The sequence below is a fragment of the Thermobia domestica genome, chromosome 5 (assembly GCF_964235325.1).
Source record: "Thermobia domestica chromosome 5, izTheDome1.hap1.1, whole genome shotgun sequence".
Taxonomy (NCBI): domain Eukaryota; kingdom Metazoa; phylum Arthropoda; class Insecta; order Zygentoma; family Lepismatidae; genus Thermobia; species Thermobia domestica.
In genome coordinates this window covers 298,686,278-298,700,908 of record NC_137458.1, presented here as the reverse complement: position 1 = coordinate 298,700,908, position 14,631 = coordinate 298,686,278, and the positions used below count along the sequence as shown (strand labels likewise).

Sequence of the window (14,631 nt, the reverse complement as noted above, 5' to 3'; positions counted from 1 at the left end):
ATGTTTTCTTTCCTACATAAATAGATGGCGTTTAGTGCAAAAAATTAATGATTGTTTTTTATTATTAAATCATTAATTAAGCTATCCCGAGCACTCTACAGTATAGCATTTTTTCCATTAACACCTAATGTAAAGTGTAATATAGATTTTCTTGCGACGTGCATGTATTGAAGATTCTACATTCACTGATTTGTAAATTATCAAAAGAACACATTCTTTTGCTTTGCAAAAGAAATAAATTAGGTTCACCCAAAATTTTGTCATCGACTTTCCAACGTAGATTCTCCTGCAATCCTTTGAATTTTTAATGTGCTAATGATGTATTTTTTACCTATTTGCAGTGACTTGTGGAATCACTTTGAAAACGATCAAGAACAAATGACTAACAATGCAAGACAGTGGCACGTCAAATTACGAAGAAAGGCATCAAGGGATCACGTAGACATACATTCTTTCATTGAATTAATGAAAGACAGGCAACGTGAAAATGTAAGATTTGCAAGTACTTCTTCAAGTGGTTATCAGAAAACACACTTAGAAAGCTAAGGTAGAGACGGTTTGACGACAGGATTCACCGCCTAAAAGATAGACTTAAGAACAGTGAAATTGATGTAATTTCATATACTGATGCTGTTTCATATTATATCCACATAGAAACTTGATATGCTATTTCGGGTGTGATAATAAAATTTATGTTCTAAGATATTTGAGTTTAATTTGTCTGAAATAGAAGAGACGTTGCAGTTGAGAATAAGATAAATCCCTCTTTGTTACAGAAACAGAGTGAAAATTCCCTTGTATGTTATAAGGTCAAGCAGGAAAAGGCCAAACGGGAATTCCCCTTCCGCCTTAAGATAACATCCTTATCGGTTGTATGGCAAAATGTTTTGAGGGCATAAGGCGAAACGGAAAAAGGCGAAACGGGCATAAATTAGTATACTAAAATATATTATAAAAAGCGAGTTTGATTTATAATCTGAGTTGCTGGTTCTTTTTTTTTTTTTTTTTTTTTTTTTTTTTTTTTTTTTACTCTGTAAAGTTTTGTGTTTCCCATCGCTAGATTTGCTATCGGTACGATTTTTCTAACATTGACCCATGTTCTTTTATTTCACCAAAGATAATTTGGGATTTTAGCTTTAGTGAAAATGGCAAAACTGCTCTTGTAGAGCAACCTGTAGAAAAAAGCTATGTACCTAGGTATAATAAATTGAGTTCTTTTCCTTTTTTGACTTGTAAGATATACTATTTGAAGGCCTTATTTTTGTAACTATTTTCTCATAATGGTTGTGACATAGTTTAGATGTATCTCATAAATGGAGTGGCCTAAATTGTATATTGCACATCTGATATACAGGGTTGTCAAGGGTGTGAAAACGATGGAATAAATTTACAACACTACCAAAACTATGAAATCGAGGTTTATTAGTGTGATGCATGACAGAGTGAAAATATTCCACTTTACATGAGAGCCTCTGCGACCATTTTGGAAGGTATCATACTGGATTTTAATTAATTCAGTGAAATGGGAACTTTACGATCCGATACTATTGTTGAAATAAGGTGTGATTTCGTAACGATATTATGGTAGTTTCCTCTCTGCTTGTTTGCATCCTGAACAAAATTATGATCATAAATTTACAATGACAAGTTTTTGTATCTAGACCTATGTGATCAAAATTTCGTTAACAAAGAATATAGAAAACAATCTTGTTAATGTCTTTAAAAATCACACTTTATTTCAAAAATAGTGTATCGTAAAGTCTATATTTCATTTAACTAACTCAAATCCAGTATGACTACTTCCAAAATGGCCGTAGAGGCTCTCATGTAATATGGAATATCTGTACTCTGTCCTGCATTACCCCAAAAGCCTCGATTACATATTTTTAGTAGTGTTCTAAATTTATTTAATCGTTTCCACACCCTTGGAAATCCTGTATATTTAGGGAATATGCAACCGGCGATGCCAACCATTGTTTCAATTAATGCATGTAAATGCTTCAGTAGGAGACAAAAAAAGGCATAACATTTTGTGATTTCAGCAAAACGTTTGTCTGCATAATAAATTTTATGCACACAAGTGCATCAATTAACACAGTTTTCATTATGCATTTAGTTGCATCCTTAAAAATTATGCATCTAAACGTTTTGCTGGAGTCACAAAAGTTATGCATTTTTTTGTGTCAACTAAGGCGTCTGTGGTTCTGTGTGTAGGAGACCAGCCGCCCTTGAACGTTCGCATCAAAGGTACACATAAGAGTTCATTTCACTAGCTTCCCTTGTATTTAAGCAATATATCCATTTTAATAGATAAAACTATTGTGCTTGACTAGTGATACAATATCTTATTCAGATGATAATACACATGTAACTGTCTGTTCTTCTATAAAAGAAAAAAATATACAGTATGTACTATACATGTTGTCCATGAGGCGAGATGAAACCGTCTCCGTAAAGAAATACGAGATGAGTCAAGACGAGACATGTTTTTCGACAATTATAACAATCGAATTGAACTGATACACCATATAGGCCTACTCGATTCATTAGAAGCAGTTACTTTTCTATATTTGACAAAGATATGGCAATTACGACAGCCAGATGTTGTATCTTAATTAACTTAGCTATCATCAAACGAGACAAAACAGGCTATAGTTAGCACCTCTCAATATGAGATACAACTTAAGTCTCCCGAGATAACCATATACATTTACCATGGTAATAGTTTCAAGATAACATTTCGAGATAGTCCATGGCCTTCTAAATATTTAAACATTATTTCTAAAGAAATCAAAAATTTTCTCGCCTTACTTTTCAAGACGAGAGAGAGAGAGAGAGAGAGAGAGAGAGAGAAAGAAATTTATCAGGAATTAATCATGGCAAAATTTTCCAAGACCTTGTTCGTTCGATCGTGTACTACGGCATACAGATGCCATAAACATTACTTCAGATATAGTACACATAATAAGACGACCCATATCTTTCGACATAATACGAGGGGAGTAGTGTGGGTGATTGAGTGACACAACTCTCCTCATGACCAAGAATTGCTGCACCTGAAAGGCAGTGTGTGGCCATGCATTGTCGTGGAGCAGGTCCAGTCTCCCTGCTTGGCGCAGTGAGGGCGCACCCGCTTGATCCGTAGCAGCAGACGTATCAGTATTTTTACGTACGTAGCGGCATTTAATGTGGTGCCCTTATGGAGGAATTCTTTATGGATGATACCCTCAAAGTCGAAGAGTACCACGAGCATTGTCTTAATGCGGGACGTAGCATCTTCTTGCTTTTCTTCGATTCTGAACCTTGGCACTCCATACTTTGACGCTTACCTTTGGGATCGTGACTTACGCACCGGATATCGTTGTCAGAGACGATGATTTTTTAGGAAATTTGGATTTCGATCCGCCATGTCGATGAGGTCCCCACAGGCGTCACGCCGAAATTGCATTTGTTCCTCGTCCAAGTGTGGGGCACGAGTCCGGAGCAAAACTTGCATTTACCATAATCCTGGGTCACTATCAAATGGGCCGTCTCACGATTAATTCCCCACTTCCTCCACTATTATTTGCACTGTCACACGATGATCCTGGACCAAATGTTCCTTCACTTTCTGTACGTTGTCCGGGTTGTGTGCAGTTGTAGGTCGGCCAGTTCGGAGGGTGTCTTCCATAGCACCCTGCCCTTCTAGAAAACGTTTTAAACTACTAACAAACACACTTTAAGTCGACAACATGTTCTTAGTAAACTGTTGTCAGCATTTCATGAGGCTCTTTTTCTAATTTTCCAAGTTTGAAACAGAACAGAATATTCGTTCGCTGCTCCATTTTGGTATTCATTTTCGGTTTTGACGGCGCGTACTGCACCATCACTCTGCAATTTGCTGTTTACACTTGACACTCGCAGCGCCGCCTCTTGGGAACTCGTTCAAATATCTTCTGACTTGTCCGGCGCGGGATGCAGTGGTGGCGCACTCTTCAGACCGTGAGCAGTATTACGTCGTACACCAAACTTTCTGGGCAGAGGAATCATAACTTCTAATAAACAACGTAGCTTAGATATAACGAGGGAAGTAATTATTAATTGATAGTATTACATTAACGAAATTGTAATGTCTTTCATTTGTATATCCGATAATTTGGATGTAGGTTACGCGTGTACCAATATTTTTTTGTATTTGCAGTGTTATGTAGATACGGAATAAACTGAAGGTAAATATAGTCACAGTATTAACAGAAATGGAATGGATGCGGAAGTCTTTATTACCAGATGCATAACTTGCCCCTTAATTGTAAGTGCCCGCTCTTACGGATAAAAGTAATGAATAGTGATATGAGGAGAACAGGAACGCGAACATACATGGAAGGCATTCGATAAAGATTTTCTATTAGTGGAACTAAAGACTGTGAGAAACATTTTGGCATTTCAGCTAAACGAATAAAACGCAGCTCTGACGCGATGTTGCCGAATGCTAAGGAGTGTGGTTATGTCTAAGCAGACGAACTACAGCGCGATCAGGTGGCAGAGAATAGACGTGGATGTGTACAAAATAAACGTGGCAATACTGCTGGCCTCTCATTTGCTAGCAGCATTTAAAGATATCTTGGAGCGCCGCCTTCAAATGCCAAGATGTTTGTCACGCCGTTTAAGTCTATAGGTGATGCACCAGAAAACTTCTGTAAGTATAATTTTGAATCATCAATGTTTTTAGAAACATTATACTCGTCTCGTGTTTAAAATTTAGGCATAGGCATAAACTGCTAACAAAAACTGAACATATGTTATAGCACGCCCTAGCTACATCTTGAAGGTTGTATTGCGGAAAATGTACGAGAGCAGTTCGGAAAGTTACCTCCGATTGGTTAAAAAAGAAACATCAAAGTAAATAACAAGAATTTATTATATACCGACCTAGTCAAAAGTCCCTTGCCATAGGCCAACTCGGTAACTATTGAAGATATGAAAAAATGATAAGAGAGCATTTTGATTGCCAAGTGTGGGTTGTCAATCTAAAATGGTCAAATTTTCGTAATTAGACCAACTGTTTAAGCTCGATACTGGTTATAGCACCCAATAATAAAGAAAAACGCAACGTTGCCACGTCAGTGGAGGACAAGAGGAATGAAATAATCTGAAGCGTGAAATACCCTGGGCCAAGGAGAATAGAAAGGGGAGCAAATTAAAGAACAAAGGAACAGACTTATTTGCAGAGCCCACGACAGTGGCGTCAGCACCACAAGGGGGGGATGAGAGAGGAGGTATACGAGAAAGACAAACAAATGAAAATAAGTCTGTCATTTTCTGGCAGGTTTACTCTGAGAGGTGATCTCTTCCTCATTCCAGATTTGCGGGGTTGCAACGTCTTAACACCCACTGTGTCTGTTCCCTCTTCCCAATACTATGGCTGATATGAAACAGATGTCAGACAATATACGAACAAGAAAGCTGATTTTGGGAACAAGGAATCGAGCACTGACTTAAAGGACAGCATTTAGAACTGTGGCAACTAAGCCTCCACGTGAAGTTGACAAGCAGCTGTCAATTGTTTGAAATGAGCGTTCTGGTTGGCCACTTAATTGTCGCGGGTGTTTTCCGAAAGATCCATCCGACGATGTCTTATTTATGACCTGAGCCACCAATCGTAGAAGGCGGCATCCGAACTGCACTTCATTTGAAGAAACGAAGTATACATTATATTTCATAAAAACCGAATGGATTTTAGAAAATTTATCTTTGATCTCATGAAATCGAGAGTAGGGGAGTGCCCATGAGGGTAAATCTACAACTTTATTCTTTACCGACTTGAATTCGCTGCAGAGGGGATGATAGGGAAGCCTTAAAGAAAATTTAACTTTTTATTGAACTCTTTTCAACTGACTTCGAATACTTTTTAACGAAAATTATCGTGGAACATTTTCGAAATTCTGGAGGGGGAGGTATTAATTCACACTTTCATTCTTGGCAGATTTTAGCCTCAAGGAGGAACATATTCAGAATCCCATAATGAAAATACACACTAAATTTTATCATAGTCGATTTTTTTTTTTTAAAGGTGGTTTATACTAGGAAATTTTCCTTCGTTGTAGACCTATATCTATCTGTAAACTTGCAACATAAGGTTGATTATACAGTCTTTTATCCCCCTTATACTTGATGGATCGCAACTTTGAAGAATAGCATTAACCCTACAATGCATAGTGGGACAGCAGATATGGGTCATAGTGGTAAATAATTTGTGCTTTCCCACATAGATAACGGTATGTAGTTGCTAATGCATGTTGAACCAGATTGGAAACGTTCGAAGCTAGTTGTAATTCCACAGTTTCCGCATAGATGGCACTATTAAGCGTACCGGTACTTTCATTACCCATTTTTGTTTTTTCTTGGAAAACTACTTTTTCACCGAAAATAAAATAAAATCATGCATTGTAGGGTTAATTCTGCAACTGGAAGGAAGACACATACCAAGTTTTATCAAATTTAATAAATTCCACGATAGGTACCGTGAAACAGACTTAGATATGGACAGACGGACATGCACAAAAATGCCACTCGAGTCGAATAAAAGCAACTTCGCTAGTACTTACTTCAATTATTATTATTATTATTATTATTATTATTATTATTATTATTATTATTATTATTATTATTATTATTATTATTATTATTATTATTATCTGTATTAATAATAAGTTGAATGCTATTTTCAGACAAACGTTATGTTACTCATGAGACGAGACAAGACGAGACGAGAAATAAGATTTTCTCGTCTTGTTTGTTGAGTTGAGTTTAACGTCCTGTTCAAGCAGCGAGGCTATATGAGACGTGTACCTACTGATTAGCGTGGAATCCGAAGCATATCACCTCCCGTCGGGAATCGAACCCGGGTCTCCCACGCCAGTTTTCTCGTCTCGTAATTTTTTTTTTAGAAATCTCAATAGGTACTCAGAAAAAAATATTTCTCTTCTTGTCTCGATTTTTCGAAAAAGGTTTTGCAATCTCGTCTCGTTTTGTAAATTTATGATTCCCCTCCCCCATGATTCCCCTCCCCCTTAATTTCAACTAGAAGTTATCAGAATCCTTCTGAGGCACGAGAGGTCCACAGAAAAAAAAATATAAGTAACATTTAAAACATATTTATTATTGGAGTATATTGTAATGACTTACGTTGATAAACATTGATAAATGCTCTTCATTGTGTTCGTGCAATCACCTTATCAATTTATAGTTTTTATACTATGAATCATGTACCATAAAAACTATGTTTGAAATTTAAGACTTCACTGAACTTGTGTTGTCCACGAGACTCATGACTACGGCAACCAAAAAGCAGTAAAAGCATAATGGAATTTTTCACCTATGGTTGGTACCAGATCTGTGACTTTGACCACTTTACATATTCAAATTTGCTAATCTTATAAGCATAATAAAGCATAATTTACGGAAATAAAGCATAAAGCATAATGCTTAATGCTTTTTGTTCAGAACCCTGTGTACGTGTATCAGGAAAATATATAAACAATGGAAATCAATTGCCAATTGCCTTTACGCGTAACAATGGAAATTTCGAATTCCTCCTTTTTCTTCGCACCTTCCGCTTAGAAGAATTTTTTGTTACCTCACTTTGTGTTAAAAGATAGACAAGACTCGGTGTGCTTGATGCCAAAATCAAAAGTGTATGCATCTCAGAGAGTCAAAAGAGTTCCCAACTGATCATTTCAAAGTAGAAGGCGGTAATCTACTTTGTACTGAATTCATTAAATATGAGGAGAAGTCTACTGTGTAGCTACACGTTTCTTCTTCGAAACACCGCTTAAGGAAAACTGCACAAAATGAGGTTGAAGCTGGAAGCACCGGCAATAGTTTGGCCACCACTCTTCTTCAATTATTGCAGCGCATGTTGGTAAAAATGAAGTAATAATTCAAGGAACAACATATTAAGGCATAATTCAAGGAACAACATATGAAGGCATAATTTAGGAAAAAGCATAATAAAGCATAATGTAAGGAAAAATAAAACATAATATGCAGTTGTATATCTAAAGCATAAAGTTGGTTCCCCTACTCATGACATTTCTTCATCTCGTTTCAAATTTGGAAATATGAGAATATTTCTCGTCTTGTTTTCGAGACGAGACGAGAAATTTATCGTGGTTCAACATTTATCAGATAGTACCAGTTAGAGCCTACACCCAGGGCAGGCCATATGCAATTTGCGGCCCCGTGCAATGGTATTATTTGCAGCCCCTTCTTTCTCCAGATAGAATAAATCTTAGAAACCATGATTTTAATTATGCTACTCCATCGTGAACAACCAAGGAAGGGAAAGGTCACTCGCACTCAGAAAGGCCTAAGCACTACAAATGCAATCTCGTTATGTCTAGGGACGCGCACGGCTGTCTCGTCTCGAAAATATGCTGTAAAAGTGATGTCTCGACTCGAAAAATGTATATTTCTCTATTGGAACAGCCGTGTCTCGACTCGAATTTTGTCAGGAAAATTCAATCTCGACTCGTCTCGTGCGCCTCTCTAGTTATGTCTGTGTTAGTGAAAGATAAAGCAAACACACATGCAGAGTAAAGATGGTAATCATTTTTATAGAATTCAATATCGAGCTTCAATCTCAATACATCAGTTTGCAATTCCAGTGCAACTTACTCTTTTATCCTTTTTTGTTCATTTTCCTCCTACATCTCTTTAAAAAAAATAACAAAAACACTTGTTTTCACCTTTAATGATAAGAAACTTTTTTGTGACAAAGACAAGATTAGTTTTCATATAAAAAACCGTGATAACTAACTAAATGGAACAGGCGTTCGGTGCTGCTCGAGAATTGAATTCTTGTATTTGACAACAATCAAGCAATTCGTGCTGGAATTTGTTTGACCATTTGGTTTAGCACTGTCCACGTGATCTTAAACTAATGCAAAGTAGTCTAAACATGATTTATGAATGTAGTATTCAAGTAGGTCAGCTTAGTAAATTTAACTATTCTACCATCATCATGAAGTATGTTTCGAAAGAGAAATATTTAATTTAAATAATATAGTTATGACAGATTTTGTTACCTGTTGAAACTTGTCGTTCCATGCAAATGCACGTGGTGCACGTATAGTAGAGGCAGCCCTGCCCAAACTAAGGAACTCGACAAGCATTTCTATACTTTCTTAAGAAAACTATGGTAGAGTTGGTCCTGTCTACAACTATAGCAAAGATGTTCAATTCTAATCTAGCTGCGATGTCACGGGCATTGTGTTCTTAATGAAACACAGTTGGAAAGGACTGAATTAATGTATAATAAAATTAGTACACAGGAATTATTTAATACTAATTAAACGAATATGTTGAGTTGCTGTGAACAAAGGGTGCAATATTTAGGTCCTGATATTTTTTTTCGTTTTTTCTACTATATTAATGTTTTCTCAGAGCCCAACTATAGGTCCCCCCTCAAATAGCTTCCTTTTATTCCTGCTGGAAATATCTCCCAACAGTTGAGCGCGTGTACAATATTTTTTTTATGGCTTGTTAATTTTTTATTTTGTTTTCTCACTATAATATCCTCTCTTCTCTCATAAAAGTGAACAAATATGGTTGGAAGGGTATAGAGGGGTGTCTCATGTGAAATCTTCGCACCATTTTGCGATAGTCACACATACAGCAAACAAGAGGGGGAAAAAGGGTCGAATCCGAGCTTGTGTCAATATTCGTGCGAAGTGCGTCTCCTCATAAGCGAGCTCCGCCCCGTTCTCAAAGTATCCACAAGCCGTCAGCCAATGAGAAACAGCAAAGGCGTTACCTCGCGACGCTGTTCCACAACCAATAAGCGTCCTCGTTTACACCAAAGACACACTTGTGTGTATTACCTGTGTGAGTTATCGGTCTCTATTTGTATGTGTGCGTGCATGTTTAAACACCGTGTTTTCCCGTCGGCGGATGTTAAGTGTGAGAAAGAGGGGGGACTTTCTACTAAATGATTTATCATGTGACTACGTTAGTGTGTGTGTGTGTGTTGTGGGAGACAACCTTGCGTGGAACTATTGTCGGGTGTTAAGAAGTAGGGAGTAGGGGAGGGGGTACTATGCAGGTAAATGATTACTTGTTTGGACGGTGGCTGGCGGTGTTATATACGCTCAGTTTATATGTTTCCTCAGCTTCGTCATACATATACACATATGTATATACCTGTGTGTTTGTGTGTGTGTCAGCAAATACGGTCCCGGTAACTTTTTCTTTTTTCTTTCTTTTCAAATCCTCTTACGTACTTTTGCGGCTGATGAATTAAATGTAGCCTAATATATCGCCGTGTGTAATGTTATGACGCCAGTGTATTCGTTACCTGCGACCTCTAGTGGACGGTTTTACAAATACCTATTTATTCTAATTCGCGTCTGGTGACGTGAAGTCTATATAATACTCTTAATTAATCTACTCCTTTTTTTTTATTGTTTGGATGTTATAAGGCGAAATAAATGACGCTCAAACGCGAAGCTAGCGAGATGAGTAGCCGTGCCCGGGCGTTCTCGGTTGAGGCGCTCATCGGCCGGGATACGACATCGCCTTCTTCGCCGGCGTGCAAGCGGATCAAAGCGGAGGACGAGGAGGCAGCGGCCCCGTCAACTGATACATCCGATACAGGTAAGATTGTTCTTTATTTTTATAATTTTACTAATAATAACCTATAATCTTATTCTGTAAGGTGGTCCAGTTTCATATTCACAAACGTAATATGTTAATAATTTACATTACATAGACTAAAACTTCAGCAACGGGAAGTCGGGGTTTCAGATATTTCTAATACCCTAGGATTAAACAGGACTAAGATATTAAGACCCCTCAGGCTAAGTACCCATCCTGTGGCGTACGGAGAATTTCATCAAGAAAAGGTTCAAACTCTCAACCTCATATCTTTCCAGGATAAGCCTAATTTTTGTATGTACACTCATGTCCAAAATGATTGTCGCATATATATAACTGTCTAGTTGTAAGAATATAATTCGATAATGATTTTGCAGGGTACTTTTAATACTGATGCTATGTGTATAATCAGGAAATGTATATTTGTGGTAAATTTCATAGGAAAAGAATTATAAATACGAAAATTAGAATGAGTAAAACAAAATGTTGCTAAATGGACAAGAAAGTTTTATTTTCGTTTTATTGTTCTTATTTACTGCTCTTTTGACATGAAATTTGCCACATACATGTCTTTGCCGATTATACACATACTAACATTATAAGAAATACCGGGCGAATTCGTTATTAAATTATATTCCTACAACAACATATTTATGAACATGCGACAATAATTTTGGACATGAGTGTACATATATTTAATATATATCTTAATACAATAAATGTTTATTATTCCATAATATCTTCCTCAACGGAAAGTTAAACTCCCTCTTGCATACGCCACTGTGTTATCATTCTTGTTTGTCTTTATGATCAAAACGTAGTATTACTTCCTATGATACTAAACACACAGAAATTCTACAATAACACTAGAACTGAAATTTTAAAGGTGGGTAAAAATGAAACGTATAGACCCTAGCAATAATCGACAATTCTAATTACGCTGAACATAATGATCTGCATGGATGTAAATTTCATGAGTAGTTTAATAAAGTTCACATGAACTTATTTTTTACAAAATGTTTAAAAAAATGACAACGTTAAAATGAAGCTGATACTGAAGTATACCCTCAACAAGTGTTCTATTAAGAAAGTATACCTTCATCAGGTGTTCCATTACGAAATATACCCTCATCAAGTGTTCCATTCAGAAATAGACCCTCACCACGTGTTCTGTTACGAAGTATATCCTCATCACGTGTTTTATTACGAAGTATACCATCATCACATGTTTTATTACGAAGTACAACCTCATCAAGTGTTCCATTACAAAGTGTACCCTCATCAATGTCCCATTATGAAGTAGATCTATACTCTCATCAAGTGTTTCACATAACGAAGTATAGGCCTTCCCTCATCAAGTGTTCCATTATGAAGTATACCCTCATTAAGTTCCATTGCGAAGAATAGGCCCTATCCTTACCAAGTGTTCCATTGCGAAGTATACATTCATCAAGTGTTCCGTTAAGAAATAGACCCTCATCACGTGTTCCGTGACGAAGTATACCCTCACCACATGTTCCATTACGAAGTATGCTCTCATCACGTGTTTATTACGAAGTAGGGTCTATACCCTCATAAAGTGTTCCATTACAAAGTATACCTTCACCAGGTGTTCTATTACGAAGTATACCCTCATCAAGTGTTCCATCAGTAAGTATACCCTCATCAAGTGTTTCATTACGAAGTATACCCTCATCACATGTTCCATTACGAAGTAGAACCTCATCACATGTTTCATTACCAAGTAGACCCTCGTCACGTATTCCATTATGAAGTATACCTTCATCACGTATTCCATTATGAAGTATACCCTCATCACGCGTTCCATTGCGACGTATGAAGTGTTCCATTAAGAAGTATACCCTCATCAAGTGTTCCATTACGAAGTATACCCTCATCAAGTGTTTCATTACTAAGTATACTCTCATCACATGTTCCATTACGAAGTAGAGCCTCATCACATGTTCCATTACGAAGTATACCCTCATCACATGTTCCATTACGAAGTATACCCTCATCACATGTTCCATTACGAAGTATACCCTCATCACGTATTCCATTATGAAGTATACCCTCATCACGTGTTCCATTGCGACGTATAAAATGTTCCATTACGTAGTATATCCTCATCAAGTGTTCCATTACGACAGTAATCAAGCTGATATTGCATAGTATGGTTAATGAAATAGACTACAGCTGATAATTATGATTAACTCTTACATTTTAATTTCTGTTTAATTGAATTGATGTTCAAAGTTAAAACATATACAAATCGAGAGACCACATCGATCTGAGCAAATTGACATGTTTAAAGTGTAAATTCTCATGAGTAGTTTTTGAGAAAATTGACGAAAATGAGTGTTTATGGCGCTAAGAAATATGTTATTCATCGCCAGTAATAATTGATACTGTATAATCAACAAATATACTGTAATTGTGATGATGAACACACATACCGGTACTCTAACAATGTCACATACTACTAAAAAAGACAAATACCGGTACATCAGTAAATAAAGCGTATTCTGTAACAACAAAGTTACTTATGAATATTTCAGTTAGAAAAAAATGCTTATACGTAGACCTAACTGTAAAGATTTAAATTTTAAGGTATGTATTGTTTATACAGACGTATTAATTTGTTAGTTTATAAAATGTACCAAGAAGTTTAGAAGTTAATAATTGTGGCTTGTATATAAATGTAAGGGAATAGTTATCAAGCGTGAATAGTTATAAAAAAAATAGTATTAGAAAGTTAGTTAGAAATAGTATTTCTTAAAAAAAATATTTTTTTTAAAAAAAAGGAAAGAAACGAGTTTTGGTCATAGTTTAACATATCCTAAAATACCCTGAAATTGTGTATCAGTGAATAAAAAAATATCTAGAATGTTTCCTATAACACTGCTTAATAGGAACTGTCCTAGAATGTTCAAAGTGTACTGGAACATGCGTTCAATGAGAGATGTATGTAAAAATATCCTAACATTCTTTAAAAATCGTTTATGTGTCCATATAAGTCTACTCATTGAACACATCAGAAGATCAGGTAGCCTATATTTTGAACATTTTTAGAAAAGTTCTTATTGACCACTTATTATTAGGAGACATTCTAGACATTTTTATTCACTGGCAAAACACTTCAGGACCATTTTATTCACTGGTAGAACTTAAGGATATTTCAGTCATTAATAGAACAATTAAGGACATTGTTATTCACTAATAGAATACTTAATGACATTGTTATTCACTATTAGAACACGTAAGGACAGTGTTATTCACTAATAGAACACTTAAGAACTTTATTCACTAACAGAACATTTTTATTCACTGACAGAACATTGCAAAACATTTTATTGACTAATTGAACACTTAAGGACGTTTTATTCATTAATATAACACTTAAGGACATTTTTATTAACTAATAGAACACTTAAGGACATTTTTATTCATTGGTAGAAACTTCAGGACGTTTTAGTGATGTTTAACAATGACCAAAAATCGTTTCTAAAAATGTTCAAGCACTGATATTTTTTTTAGTGCAATATCGTGAGGCAAGTACAATGTTACTTAAATTAAGAGGTAACGAACTTTTATCTAGGTAACCGGAAACACAGGTTAACGATGAGCATAAGACAAAAGAGTTGGGACTGTCTCGTCTTTCAATTGTCGCGAAACTTGTGTCTCATCTTGAAAAATGTAGGTTTATCTTTTTTTTTTTATTATACGTAGAATTGAATCTCGGTCTCGAAACTGCCTAGTCTCGAATCTCGAAATGAAAATTTTGTCTTGAAACTGGATGTACTGAGAGCTCCTCCGTGGCTAAGCGGTTAGCATACGCGCCTTTGGCGTGGGAGACCCGGGTTTGATTTCCGGCGGGAGCTCATGTGATTCGGATTCCACGTGAATCAGTAGGTCCATGCAGTGGCGGATCCAGGGGCCATCGCCCTCCCCCCAGAAGAGAAACATTTTTTTTAAAATTTATATATAAATAAAACCCAT

At 36.3% G+C, this 14,631-nt stretch overlaps 1 protein-coding gene across 1 annotated transcript in view; it reads left to right on the top strand.

Moving 5' to 3' along the window:
• Positions 1-10,493: 10,493 nt before the first annotated feature.
• LOC145685603 (T-box transcription factor TBX6-like) overlaps positions 10,494-14,631 on the top strand; it is a 212,262-nt gene continuing 208,124 nt past the window's right edge. Inside the window, exon 1 of the mRNA XM_081757990.1 lies at positions 10,494-10,632. Coding sequence (XP_081614116.1) covers positions 10,494-10,632 — 139 coding nt within the window. The remainder of the gene's footprint in view (positions 10,633-14,631) is intronic.